The 13,186-nt window shown below is 36.6% G+C and overlaps 1 protein-coding gene across 1 annotated transcript; it reads right to left on the reverse strand.

The window, feature by feature from the left end:
- Window positions 1-1,913: 1,913 nt before the first annotated feature.
- Window positions 1,914-8,634, reverse strand: lok (ovarian-specific serine/threonine-protein kinase loki). The gene is made up of 9 exons (XM_069503401.1): window positions 8,243-8,634; window positions 7,823-7,952; window positions 7,376-7,512; window positions 6,627-6,754; window positions 5,863-5,988; window positions 5,045-5,248; window positions 3,939-4,150; window positions 3,313-3,517; window positions 1,914-2,873 (listed from the first exon to the last, which is right to left on the reverse strand). Exons 1-9 carry the CDS (start codon window positions 8,406-8,408, stop codon window positions 2,589-2,591), a joined length of 1,593 nt encoding a protein of 530 aa, XP_069359502.1. The 5' UTR covers window positions 8,409-8,634; the 3' UTR covers window positions 1,914-2,588.
- Between the last annotated feature and the right edge of the window lie 4,552 nt (window positions 8,635-13,186).

The raw sequence follows: 13,186 nt of genomic DNA on the forward strand, positions 1-13,186 counted from the left end.
CGATATCTGGTACATAGAAAGCTCGCATTCCATAAGCTACTTTTATCCCGGAAAATCAGTTCCCACGAAAAAAAACTAAGTCCACGCGGACGAAGTCGCGGGCATCAACTAGGTGGAATTAATAATTATTTTCACTGATACTACTTCAAATAATACTTTTAATTTAGAAGCTAACAGAATTAAATTCTTTACATAGGTGAACATTGTGGCTAATTCCTTTGTACACAATCTCTAAACTAAACTAAAATATCACGTCTAAATCTATTGCTATCCCTTTCATAATGTTGCTTGCGGAAAAAGAAAGCACTAGACTTAGACCTGTTAATTTAGTTTAGTTTAGAGATTGTGTACTAGAGAATCGGCCCCATTGGCTGGCATTACATAATTATTGTATTCTCAAATCATGAATTCGTCCGAAAATATCTCTTTTTTACGTCAATGATCAATCTTTTACATACAATAATACTTCCATATCAGAGGTAATAAAATTGTCAAATCAATAACAGTAAATCAACAACTTACGTAGTTAGTATCATCATACTGGATTTGTATTAAAATTACACGAAGTATTAAAATCAGTACCTAATGAGACTATCAACCGATATGTTACTTTAAAAGTTCAAATTACGGTAAATCCTGAGATTTACCAGTAAAACCCAAGATTTACCAAGTCTTAATTGTAAAAGTCTGAACTGTTTTGATGATTATCAAATCATTAATTTCGGCCTTTTACTAGCATTCACTCAGTAAATCTTAGGTTTTATCTCAGAAACATAGTAAAGTTGAATAATAACTAAAACAAGTTTCAATAATTCGGCGTTTACCCGTGTACACCTCGCTCACCTACGCCTCGCTGGGTCACGTCAGATTTAAGTGAAACTTGGCTAACTGTTCAATAGGTTACGCCAGAAGACTTCGTTGTCCCTTCATTCAGCTTCACCTACTCGACATTCGTTTCACTACAGACGTCACCGGCTCGTTTCGCTTGCCATTTTCCCCTTCGCAGCGTCGTATGCTCGCATCGTTTAGGACCTCCTTGACGAGCTTATGGTTTCGCGCTTTACAAAAAGTGTACCACTAGACAGGCAAGATGGAGTAGTGGTCAGGGGTGGTCAGATTTTGTTCTGGTTTAGTTATTTATTCAACTTGACCGTGTCTCTGAAGTAAATCCTAAGATTAGCTGAGTAAACTCCGAAATTAAAGATTATCACAGAACACTTTGGACTTTTTAATATTAGATTTACCGTAGTTCGAGCTTTTCCAGTAAGAAACACAATTCACACATAAAAATAACTATTGTCAATAACTATCAGTCATATATCCTTCTTCAAAAGTTTTGAGGGTATAATAATATTAACAATCCATTAAAATTAACGTTCTTTACTACCTATCCTAAAGCTATAGGTAAGTCAGAAAATCACAAGGCCTGCCTGAGATCGGAATCTGCGACCCTTCAGTCAAGGCTCTAACAAATTAAAAATATAGTGTTAAAAAAAATGACGACGTCAGCCTTTATGGCGAAAATGGCAGTTCCGTCATTGTTATAGGTACTCTATCCAAGCAAAGAAGTTAGTACAAGGCTCTCTTTTACGTAAAGATATTATATTTTGCTTATTTTTCATAGTATTGTCTTTTTGAATCTTAATATGGGGTAAAGCGGCAAATATTGGGAATTTTTTTAAAAACATGTTTGTGATTGGTTAGTGCTCAAAATGGTTAACGCCCACCGAGATTATTGTCTATCATTGGTATGGGATTACGTACAGAGAGAGCATACTAACTTCTTCCCGTCAATATAGTCTAAATATATAAAAGAAAAAAAGAGTGACGGACTGACTGATTGACTGACTGATCTATCAACGCACAGCTCAAACTACTTGACGGATCGGGCTGAAATTTGGCATGCAGATAACTGTTATGACGTAGGCATCCCCTAAAAAAAGGATTTTTGAAAATTGAACCCCTAAGGAGGTGAAATAGAGTTTTGAAATTTGTGTAGTCCACGCGGACGAAGTCGCGAGCATAAGCTAGTATCTAATATAGAGCCCTATATCAAAAAAAATTTCGAACATCCAGGTGGTAAATTATAATATAAAATTATCAATTCTTGAAATTAAAAAATAATACTTAAATTTCGCTTTTGCACTTTCACAAATAACAAACATAAACAACACAATTAAAAAAAGTTGTTAAAAATCACACCAGTGATTTTCCTTAACACATCAGGTACATAACATAAGTCATAACACTTTTTAATACAGTTTAAAACACTAAGAGTGAAGCCACACGATGCATTGGCGGTGCGGCGCGGGCGCCTAAGCGGTGCCGTTGCGTCATCCTACACAGAAATCACTTTACCATGCCTTACGATGCGTTACCGTCGTGCGGCACCGCATCGCCACGCGCAACGAACTTGGGACCAGAGAACGTCTCTCAGCAGCGAGGAGTGGTGGTGCGTTGCAACGCCATAGTCTCTGCCGGAGCGGCAACGCAGTGTCCGTGTGGCACTCAATATTCAAATCGCAGCGGTGCGGCGCCGCAACGCATTGGAACCGGAAACGCACCGTGTGGCCTCAGTCTAAGTCAATCTATGATTCTTGCGAGCAGTAGCTGTCAGTTTTGCTGGAATCGTCATTATTGCCAACACTAGGATAAACTGCCACTCGGAGTTTTTTTGGGATCGGTTCACAGGAACTGAAACTGTTGCTCAAGGGTCGTTTATTAGTCGGAATGGTTTTTAGAAGAGTGACCACAGAGTGGCCACTATTGTTGTTTTCCTCATCTGAGTTACTGGAGGAGTTTGTAGTCACCTGGCTGTATTTGTGCTGTTGCAGCGATAACAACTGCTCTACTCTTAGGTTGACATCCTTGTCCTGCAAAAGATGCAGTACATTACAAAAAATTATTTAATTAAACTTTTATAAGTATTTTTGAATCGTCAAATGCATCTAGTAGACTGGTCAAAAATCTTACCCTGCCAAAACTATTTTTTTCTGCAAAAGTAGTCAAAGTTACCAAAATTGCATTCAAAACTTTTAAAATCATTAGGTTAATTGTAACATGATAAACATATTATTATTATAGCTTAGACTTATACGTTAGTGCTAAACGTACATAGCGCGTACATTTTGAGATCTCACTCGCCAATTTAGCTCTGTGTCAACTGTTATGTTAAAAGTATAGTTCAACTATTAAATAGGTGCTAAAATATATGCATTGTACACAATATTTAACCCAGAATATTTCCTCAGATTTGCAGACTTTGATATGTTAATCCTTCACAGGAAAACAGTAGAATCAGAGATGCCTCACCTGCATCCAGCAGTGGCTAAGGATCTGGTCGAGGGTGATCCGCCTGGCCACGCTCACGGTGAGCATCCTCTTCATGAGCACCTTGGCCTGCAAGCTGACGCTCTCCCAGTGCGCTGGTGATATATAGTAGTTGCCGCTCAGGATCTGGTCTTGCAGAGTCATGTCCTTGCAGTATTCAGCTGAGAACGGCACGTAGCCCACAAGACTGAAAATAATAGTTTGTGTTATACAAGGTTGCAAAGTTATTTGGCGCGAGTGTATACCAAGCAACAGAGAGATTCTAAGATTTAAGAATAAAATAGAATCCTGAGCATATTGAGGAATTCATAAGCACGAGACTAGCAGACCAACGTCTTAACCACTCACCACTTTCATAAAAAACTAGCTGATGCCCGTGACTTCTTCCGTGTGGGTTTAGTTTTTAAAATCCTGTGGGAACTGTTTGATTTTCCGGGATAAATAGTAACCTATGTCACTCTCTCTTTAACTATACCCAGGTACCCACACATAAAATCAAGACGTGATTGAAAGACAAACTAGCAAACAATAAACTTTCACAACTTGTAATATGGGTAGTGATAGTAAATTTAAACTTATTATAGTAAATAATTCAAACTTTAACTTACCAGACGAAAAATATGACACCCAAGCTCCAAACGTCAACCTCAGGCCCATAGCTCCTGTGGCCGTTGGCTCTGAGCACCTCCGGGGCTACGTACAACGGCGTGCCGCACATGGTCTTCATGAAACTGTCCTCTTGTATGAACTTGCTCAGACCAAAGTCCGAGATTTTGACCAAAGTCTCTTCATCGTTACTCACTAGTAGCACATTGTCAGGCTGCAAGTTTTGAAGTGACAACTTCTTTAGGCGCTTTACACTTTATGTCGCGTCATCGACATGCTAATTTTTAATTATTAAACTTTTTTACTCTTTCTAATACATACATACAAGGTACAGCATGCGGCCGAAGTAATTTACATTGGCCTTTCGAATGACATTTCGGCTTTCTAGAGCGTTGTTTCTATCACTCATATTATGACGTTTTGTCGGTCTCAACGACAGAGGGAGTGCTCTACAAATCTGCTATTTCCTTCTAAAGGTTGATGTACATTACTTTTTCTTTTCATTATTGTTAAAAACAGGGCAAAAAGTGAACTAACAACTTAAAATTTTATTGCTACCCTACAAGGGCTATAAGACTATTCTCATGATTAGCACCTAACTCAGGTGGTTTGAAAGTTTTTACCCTTTTCTAGGGAAAACGGAACCCTTATAGGATTGCTTTGTTGTCTGTCTGTCTATCGGTCTGTCAAGAAACCTAGAGGGTACTTCCTTTGACCTAGAATCATGAAATTTGGCAGGTAGGTGGGTCTTATAGCTGGTATTAGGGGAAAAATCTGAAAACCGCGAATTTGTGGTTACATCACACAAAAAAAATTAAATTGTGGTCATAAACTAATAATTAGTATTTTCAATTATCGAAGTAAGATAACTATATCAAGTGGGGGTATCATATGAAAGGGCTTCACCTGTGCATTCTAAAACAGATTTTTATTTATTTTTATGCTACATAGTTTTTGAGTTACACTGCAAAATGTCGAAAAAATACGACTGGAGTACGGAACCCTCGTTGCGCGGCCCTGACTCGCACTTGGCCGGTTTTTTTATTACATTTAATCTCTCAATACAACCTCACCATGCTTAGGAAAATAATTTAAGTAATATACTCACTTTGAGATCTCTGTGTGTGATGCCCTGTGAGTGCAGATATTTGACTGCGAGCACCATCTGTGTGAACAGGAAGCGAGTGTGTCTCTCGGACAAGCGAGACTGCTTGTGGATCCTGTGGAACAGTTCACCGCCTTGCACGTATTCCATCACTATATACATCGCGTCGCGCGAGTCAATCACTTCTTCCGGTGATATTATACAGGGCTGGAAATTGTAAATAACTAAGATTATACAACAAGAACTGATACTCTAATAACTTTAACTAAACTGGTAAAAGGTTCATCAGGGTCATTTGAAATAATCCATACTAATATTATAAATGCGAAAGTGTGTCTGTCTATCTGTCTGCTTGCTTTTCACGGCCCAACCGTTTAATCGATTTTGATGAAATTTGGTACAGAGTTAGCTTACATCCCGATTAAGGACATAGGCTTTTTATCCCGGAAAATCAAAGAGTTCCCACGGGATTTTTAAAAACCCTATATCCACGCGGACGAAGTCGCGGGCATCCTCTAGTAAAAAATAAATTAAATGACGTAAAATTCATGTATTTTTTAAACCTAAGTTTCTTGTTGTAGCGAAATCATTACTTCATATTATAAATAAATCCGGGGTGCTGTACAATAAATGCGAAAGTGTGTTTGTTTATTGGTTTGTCCTTCAATCACGTCGCAACAGATCGACGTGACTTTTTGCATGGACATAGTTAAAGACCTGGAGTGACATAGGCTACTTTTAAACCGATAAAATTAATGAGATCCCATGGAATTTTTAAACACTTAAAACCATGCAGGCATCAGCTATATCTTAATACTTACATGTTTTAAAGCTTTCATTATTTTGACTTCGTTCATAATTTTTACTGGATCATTCAAATGATTTATTTGCCCATTTGTCAGTCTATTTTTCTTTATTACTTTCATAGCATATTTTGTGCATTTCACCTGGAATTAGTAAGAAATATTCTAACAAATATATTTTAACTAGCTTATGCTCGCGACTTCGTCCACGTGGACTACAAAATTTCAAAACCCTATTTCACCCCCTTAGGAGTTGAATTTTCAAAAATCCTTTCTTAGCGGATGCCTACGTCATAATAAATAATAAATCTGCATGCCAAATTTCAGCCCGATCCGTCCAGTAGTTTGAGCTGTGCGTTGATAGATCAGTCAGTCAGTCAGTCAGTCAGTCACCTTTCCCTTTTATATATATAGATAGACAACATATTATTTGGAATAGGCATGGTTTATACAAAATTGGCCAGTGGCAGAAATGTACAGTACACAGCCAAAAGTAATGTACATCAGCCTTTAGAATGACATTTCGGCTTTGTAGAGCATTGTCTCTGTCACTCATACCTATATGACGTTTTGTCAGCCTCAACGACAGGGACAACACCCTAAAAATCTGCTATCTTGAGGTAGCTAGGTTGCTAGGTTGAGGTACATTACTTTCGGCCACATATTGTAGTAAGTGGTCTCCTCTGTAGACTTGTATGGTGTCTTGTTGTAATGACCTAAAACATGGCCACAGACCACTTCTGTGTAAACATTGCTTAAATATGTTTAAAAAAAATACAGACTTTGTCATAAACAAGTTTAACAGTGCCACAGGCTCCTTGTCCTAATACTCTGGAAATATAATATTTTTGCGATACTTCTTTAGGTACTTTGTCTTGTTCATTTTTCAAGAGATCCTTGAACAAAAATACTGAAAAATAAAGTAAAATAAAAAATAAGTTTGTTTTAAATGTTGCACTTTGTTAATTAATAAGCACATGCACTTAGAATGTGTCAATTTGGTTTGGTAATTAAAATGGATATGATAAATTATATTATAATCTCATTACCTCAGCATCTAAAGGTCAGTAGGTAATTTGTACAATTTTAGTTGAAGAAAAATGTTAAATTTGTTCTGAAGTTCTTGTTGTTTGCCTGTTTTTGTTTGTTACTAATAATGTTCATAATGTTCTTTTTCTAATAAATATTTTGTATAGTTGAATTTTTAATTCCTCTAATAGCTAAGCCGTTAACTATTCAAGAGTTATAAATTTAATATAAATAGCTGGCTTCTAAATGTCGATGTACATTACTTTCTGAGGCATACTGTATTACAATTTTACTGAGATTATTGATATCAAAAATAGTCTGAATCAATCCAGTAGTTTCAGCATGATGAATGATGACAAACAAACATACAAAGTATTACGATTTTAGTGAGACCAAAATATAATTACAATATTCTGGCAAGAAGTGTGATAACAAATAAAAAAAGTACTTATTAAACTTTATATTATGTACTAAAAACAGATGCTCCAGAAATATAACTTACTTTTTACAATTTCGTGTGTAACTGAAATAACGTCGTTGTCATCTAGCACTCTGCTATTCCCTTTTCCAATTTTGACACCATTTATGAATGTACCGTTGTATGACAAGTCTGTTATTATAGCAGGATTGAGGGGTTCCCTGTTATTGAATATATTTATTAATTACCTTTTTGAACATTGGAAGGTTTAACTTTTGTTGGATAAAAACAGGCAGATGTCCATGTCTATGTCATAATAGCTATCTACAGGCCTTTCAGCCCGATCCGTCTAGTCATTTGAGCTATGCTTGGATAGATCAGTCAGTCAGTCAGTCAGCTTTTCCTTTTATATATTTAGATGAACCAGCCTACTCTACCCAGCTAAAGATAAACCACAACATCACTAATTACTGGATCCATGCACTAAAATTAGTAGATAGAGAAATGAAATGTTAGTTTTGGAATACTTACGTTAAGTCTCGATGAATGACAAATTGGTGTTTACTAACACTTTTAACAATATCATCCTTGATAAGATCTTTTTTCATTACAAATGTACAACTTGGAGCTCTTCCAAGTGTAAAGTCAGCCTTTATTAGATCTAAAAAATTATTAAAAATTTAGCTGATATACAGATATGACAGAGTTAAAATTGAAAATTGGTAGCACTTTTAAGGTTGTTATTTTTGAAAGTTTCAAGGTTGTTATTATAGTGGGTACGCGAAAAGTTGAGATGGCAATCGAGGCGTCCCCCCGCCACATACCTACCCAGATAGTCATCTCGACCTGTCACGAACTTATAGGTACATCCAATGTTAGTATAATAAATCTCTGGTGCAATGCAGTACCTACTACCTACTACATATTGAATATAATATTCTTCTTACTTACCATAGTATTCAGGATTTTGTTTCTCGTTACGCCAGCAATGTTTTCCAGCTATGCTGTATAACCGGCCCCAAATAATGGGAATCGGTAAGGAAGGAACCGGCTGACTCCACTCTATTTGCGAATTTTGCGTTTGAGTTTGTGTATTTCCTTCACACTCGTCTGCCATTTTTAGTGTCAAGAAAGTTAAAAACAAGTCCTTGTTTTTCTTGAGTCTTGCATAAAAAATGCAATTTGAGCAAAAACGTATGAAAAGTTTTAATTTTTATGCCATGCTTTTCTTCTTTTTTTGATCAAAGTTTAACATGCTTTTGAGTGCTTTTAAATGGCCTTTTCACTTGTGCGAGTATAATACGTATAAATTATAAATTATAATATAACACTATATAATACGGCCCGGCGGTTTTTTTGACAATGACAATGACAATAATTCAAATTAAAACCATAAAACATAGAGTAAAGAGTAAATAAAATTATAGAATAAAATATAATAAAATGACCAAAAATGTACGGTTATCACGGGTAACATTGTAACTTTGTAACACTGGCCGTACACGGTCAAGTTTACCGTCAGGTTTGCAGCGGACTGAGGACTGAGGAGGTTTCCAGGCAATGTTTGAGATAATATTCATAGATGTGCCATCTATGAAAATTAATCCTAAGCTATGTGTTAGGGTCCCATACTCCGTACCAACGTCCGTCCGTTAGTAATAGGCTTTATCTCATAAACCGTAATAGATAGAGAATAGAAATTTTCACAGAATGTGTATTTTATATTGCCATTACAACGACAATTACCTAATAAAAATTTCAAAATGGCCATCATGTAATTAAAAAAAAATTTAAGTGTTTTTCTTGTACGATAGTAGTGGTACGGAACCCTTCGTGTGTGAGTCCGACTCGCACTTGACTTATTTTTTTTTATTCAATATCAACCTAACTATTTATTTGTGTATTGTGCTCTGGGCTCAAAGGTCGTAAAGGACAAAACGCCACTTTTCAGGAGGCAAAAAAACGAAATAAATAAAATTCTAGGAAAACCCAGGAAGAAGAATAAAGTGTAGAATTAATAGTATTTTCTAAGGCAGTGTTCAAAATTGCCCTAGTGCTGTATTATATTATATATACACATATATCTTCTATGGTATTGTGTTGTGCATCAATAATCCTGCCTTCATTAATTGTTTTAAAATATCTGTTGTACTGGTAGCTATACCTACGTATCTGTTAGTTAAAGTTCGATTGCTAACTTTTAATTGATGCTGGAACGCCGGTCACATGTCCATCACAATGATACCTATCAGATATCACGTGTCAGATTGTAATCAGTGATTTTAATAAAAGGAGTCGGTAGATCTCGAAATGTGGTGGATAGCAGTGGCGTGCAGGGCATAGAGGCATATATGCACTGCTTACCCCAGTTGTAATGGCTCAATGCATATTTTTCATTATGACCTGCCAGTAAATAGGTTCCTACCTAACTAATGCTTACCCTGGCTTCAAACACTGTGCACGCCACTGGTGGATAGGTACCTAATAGATTGCTTTAGATATAAGATACAATATATAATAATACCTACCTTTCTAGGGAGCTGGGTAGGGAAGCTATGATAGCCTAGTGGTTAGAACGATCGCTTTCAAATCGGAGGTTGGGGGTTTCGATCCCGGGTACGACTACGCACCTCTACTTTCGGAGTTATGTGCGTTTTAAGTAAGTATTAAGTATCACTTTGCTTTAATGGCGAAGGAAAACATCGTGAGGAAACCTGCATGCCAGGGAGTCTTCCATAATGTTCTCAAAGATGTGTGAAGTCACACACTCTGAGAGGAGAGCCGTGCTCTGTACTGAGCCAGCGATGGATTTATCATGATGATGAGGTAGGTACGTACGTGCTAATACGTTTAAATAAACTTACTTTATAGGGTAGGTGTCTTTTAGAAACTTGTTAAGTAGGTACGTACCTAAAAAACGTATAATTTTAATCTTATTTCGTTACAAACCCGGATAAAATATTCTTGACGAAAAGAAGAAGTATAATCTTATTTTGTAGCTGGTTACGAAACATTGGTCACCAGCGTGGACGGAACCAAGAAATATCCTTAGATTAAGGATTGGTCTCCGCTATGCTCGCGAAGCGGAGAACAATTCAATCTAAGTAAGCAAATATCCGTAATAATGTCCATGATTGTCATTAACTCTTTTGGAAGTCGGTTTATTATTACCAAATTTTTCATAATAGATGCTGTACTCACATGCTTAGTCGACGCAAGCCCGACTAGTTTCGAACCCGTTTGGAGTCCTATTTCCCAATAGAATGACTCTCGATAGCTAGTTTAAACGCTAAAAAAACTAATAAAGATACTCATGTTTGTTTTAAGGCTCCTCCACACAGCCGCGTTATTATCGGTCGATAATATCGCATGCGTTATTGCGATATCTGTTTTCAGTACATTTTGTATTAGGATGGTCATGTAGTTACACACTGCTGCGATAATAACGTCGCAATGGAAGTAGGGCGTATTAAGGGTCCCCCACACAGGCGCCTTTATACCTCAGAAATTTCCTTACTGAATATTTACATCGCCATTCTGGCTACACATGTTTAGTTACTTAACTAAACCTTCTGGCTTAGATATTTAGGTTTACTTACTTAGGTAGGTATTTAACATAATAAATCATGCTTGTTTTAACTTTAGAACCATACACTATGCTAATTGAATTATTGTTATGATGAAATCATGTATGGATATAATATGGACGTAGGTACTTAGTACCTACCTAATTAAACAATTTCATTTATCTAAACTGCGTGAATAATTAGTGATGAGTGATGACTTATGATTATAACGATGAATGACAACAAAATAAAATAAATACCTATTTCAACAAGTACTAACTAAATCTAAATTCTATAGAACTGGTTTTTACGAACAGAATTTTTATTATAATAAATGAGAAATTCTGTCTGTTGGTAGATATCCTGTCATCTCATCAATAGGTATCTAACCTATCGATGGCTTAGTCAGATATACCTAATAGGTACGTAGCATTGCATCGACTACTTATCGAAAAACTACTCATAGACCTAGTAGTACATCAAATATAGTTGTACTTTTGAGATTAGAGACCTATCCGTTTATTAAAAAATATTAGATTCGTCCGATTTGGGTCTTTGTTTAAAAAACCCAAAACTTGATTTAGGTTTTAAAAACCCCGTGGGAACCTTCCGGGATAAAAAGCAGCCTATGTCCTTCCCCAGGAAGCAAGCTCTTTTTGTATTACCAAATTTCGTTAAAATCGGTTGCACGGATGGGCCGTGAAAGGCTAGCAGGCAGACAGACAGACAGACACAGACTTTCGCATTATAACCTTAGTATGGAGTATGGATGGCTAGGATGTGTTCGCGCATGGGTAGCTAGTAGGTATGGTTATTTATTTTTATTATTTATCTTACATAAAATACTATGTAAATTGTAGGTACATAGCGACATCGCTACCAGCGAAAGGTTACACTATCTACTGTTTCTTTCCTACAGGCTCCAGCGTGCGAAGCAAAACGTTGACTGATGAATCGAATAGGTATATCAAATACACGACGGAACTTGATAAACCCCCGCGCCGCGCCGTCCGTTGCGCCTCTTTATAAGTTCGTAGACGTACCACTAAATAGGTCTGTAGGTAAATCACCATTGCGTAGCTTCAATCGAATTTTCATCCTTAGCCAAGAAAATAAAGCAAATTCTACCTAAGTGAATTAAGTTTAGGTAGGTTGTAAATCTACCTGCTAGAAATGAATTCTAAGATTACTAATGAAATAAAACCCCAATTCGTTTCGGACAGTTGTTATTGATTTTATTTGAATATATTTTCAGCTCAATTTCCTGAGCTTGAAAAGAAATACTTAATTTACAATTCATAAAAATATACTTATCACTAATCATCACAAATAAGTATTTTACGGCGCCAGTCCCCGCTGTGAGACGGCTCTCGCATTCAATTACGACGGCCGCAAAGAACGTGATTTTTACTTTACTGAAGCAGGCGTGGGTATGTTGAAAAAAAACTACCGTTAGAAAAGATATACTTATTACTCGATTAATTACGACACCTATAAAACCGCCGTTTGGATATTTATAAAGTTCGATGTTTTAATATCTATCTATGTTTATCTTTCCTGCCGATATTTGTCTTCTAATACTCGAAAAAATATCGGGCAACAATAAGAATTTTTGAGAAAAATCTTTTGATGGGAGAATTTTAAGTTCAAATATTGTGTAGGTAAGCAAAAAAGTGAATTTCGTCAAAATTGTAGTTGAGCTGAGCGTTTGTTTTTGCGAACCGTCGATTTAGGTATGCTCCTGACGTTGACTCGAAATTACCTTTTTGCATGAATAAGATAATCGGCCAAGTGCGAATAGGACTCGTCTACGAATGGTTACGTACCCCATACAATATTCTTCTAGTAAATAATAGGAAAGATGCCATAGTCAGCCCATCAGGGTGACAAAAAACAAGGCGCTAAAATGGTGCGTTTGACAAACATTCGGTACCCTCTGAGTAAGGAAACTTTTTTTATTTCTCGTGATCTTCTCTCTATGCTGGGTTTTACGCACTTAAACGTTTCCATCTGGTTGTGCGTGTGATAGACCCTAGAGCTATAGTAACACGTTATCTTATGACAGTAGCCTACCTACGGCTGCAGCTGTAGACCCTGATGTGAACATACAGATGGACAGACGCGGAGCCTTAATATTATGGATAAGTGTGTGTAGGTTTGGCATCCCTTAAGTACTTAACCCTAAAAAACAGCACGTGTAGCTATCTATTAAAATAATTTTACTTTCATAAACCCTACTCAAATGTGTAGGTACATAATTCCATTAACCCTGTGAGTGGAATTCAGTAATTAGTAGAAATCAGGACTGCGGAATGAAACAACTTTTTCT

This window comes from Maniola hyperantus, chromosome 15, assembly GCF_902806685.2.
Source record: "Maniola hyperantus chromosome 15, iAphHyp1.2, whole genome shotgun sequence".
In the NCBI taxonomy this organism is placed as follows: domain Eukaryota; kingdom Metazoa; phylum Arthropoda; class Insecta; order Lepidoptera; family Nymphalidae; genus Maniola; species Maniola hyperantus.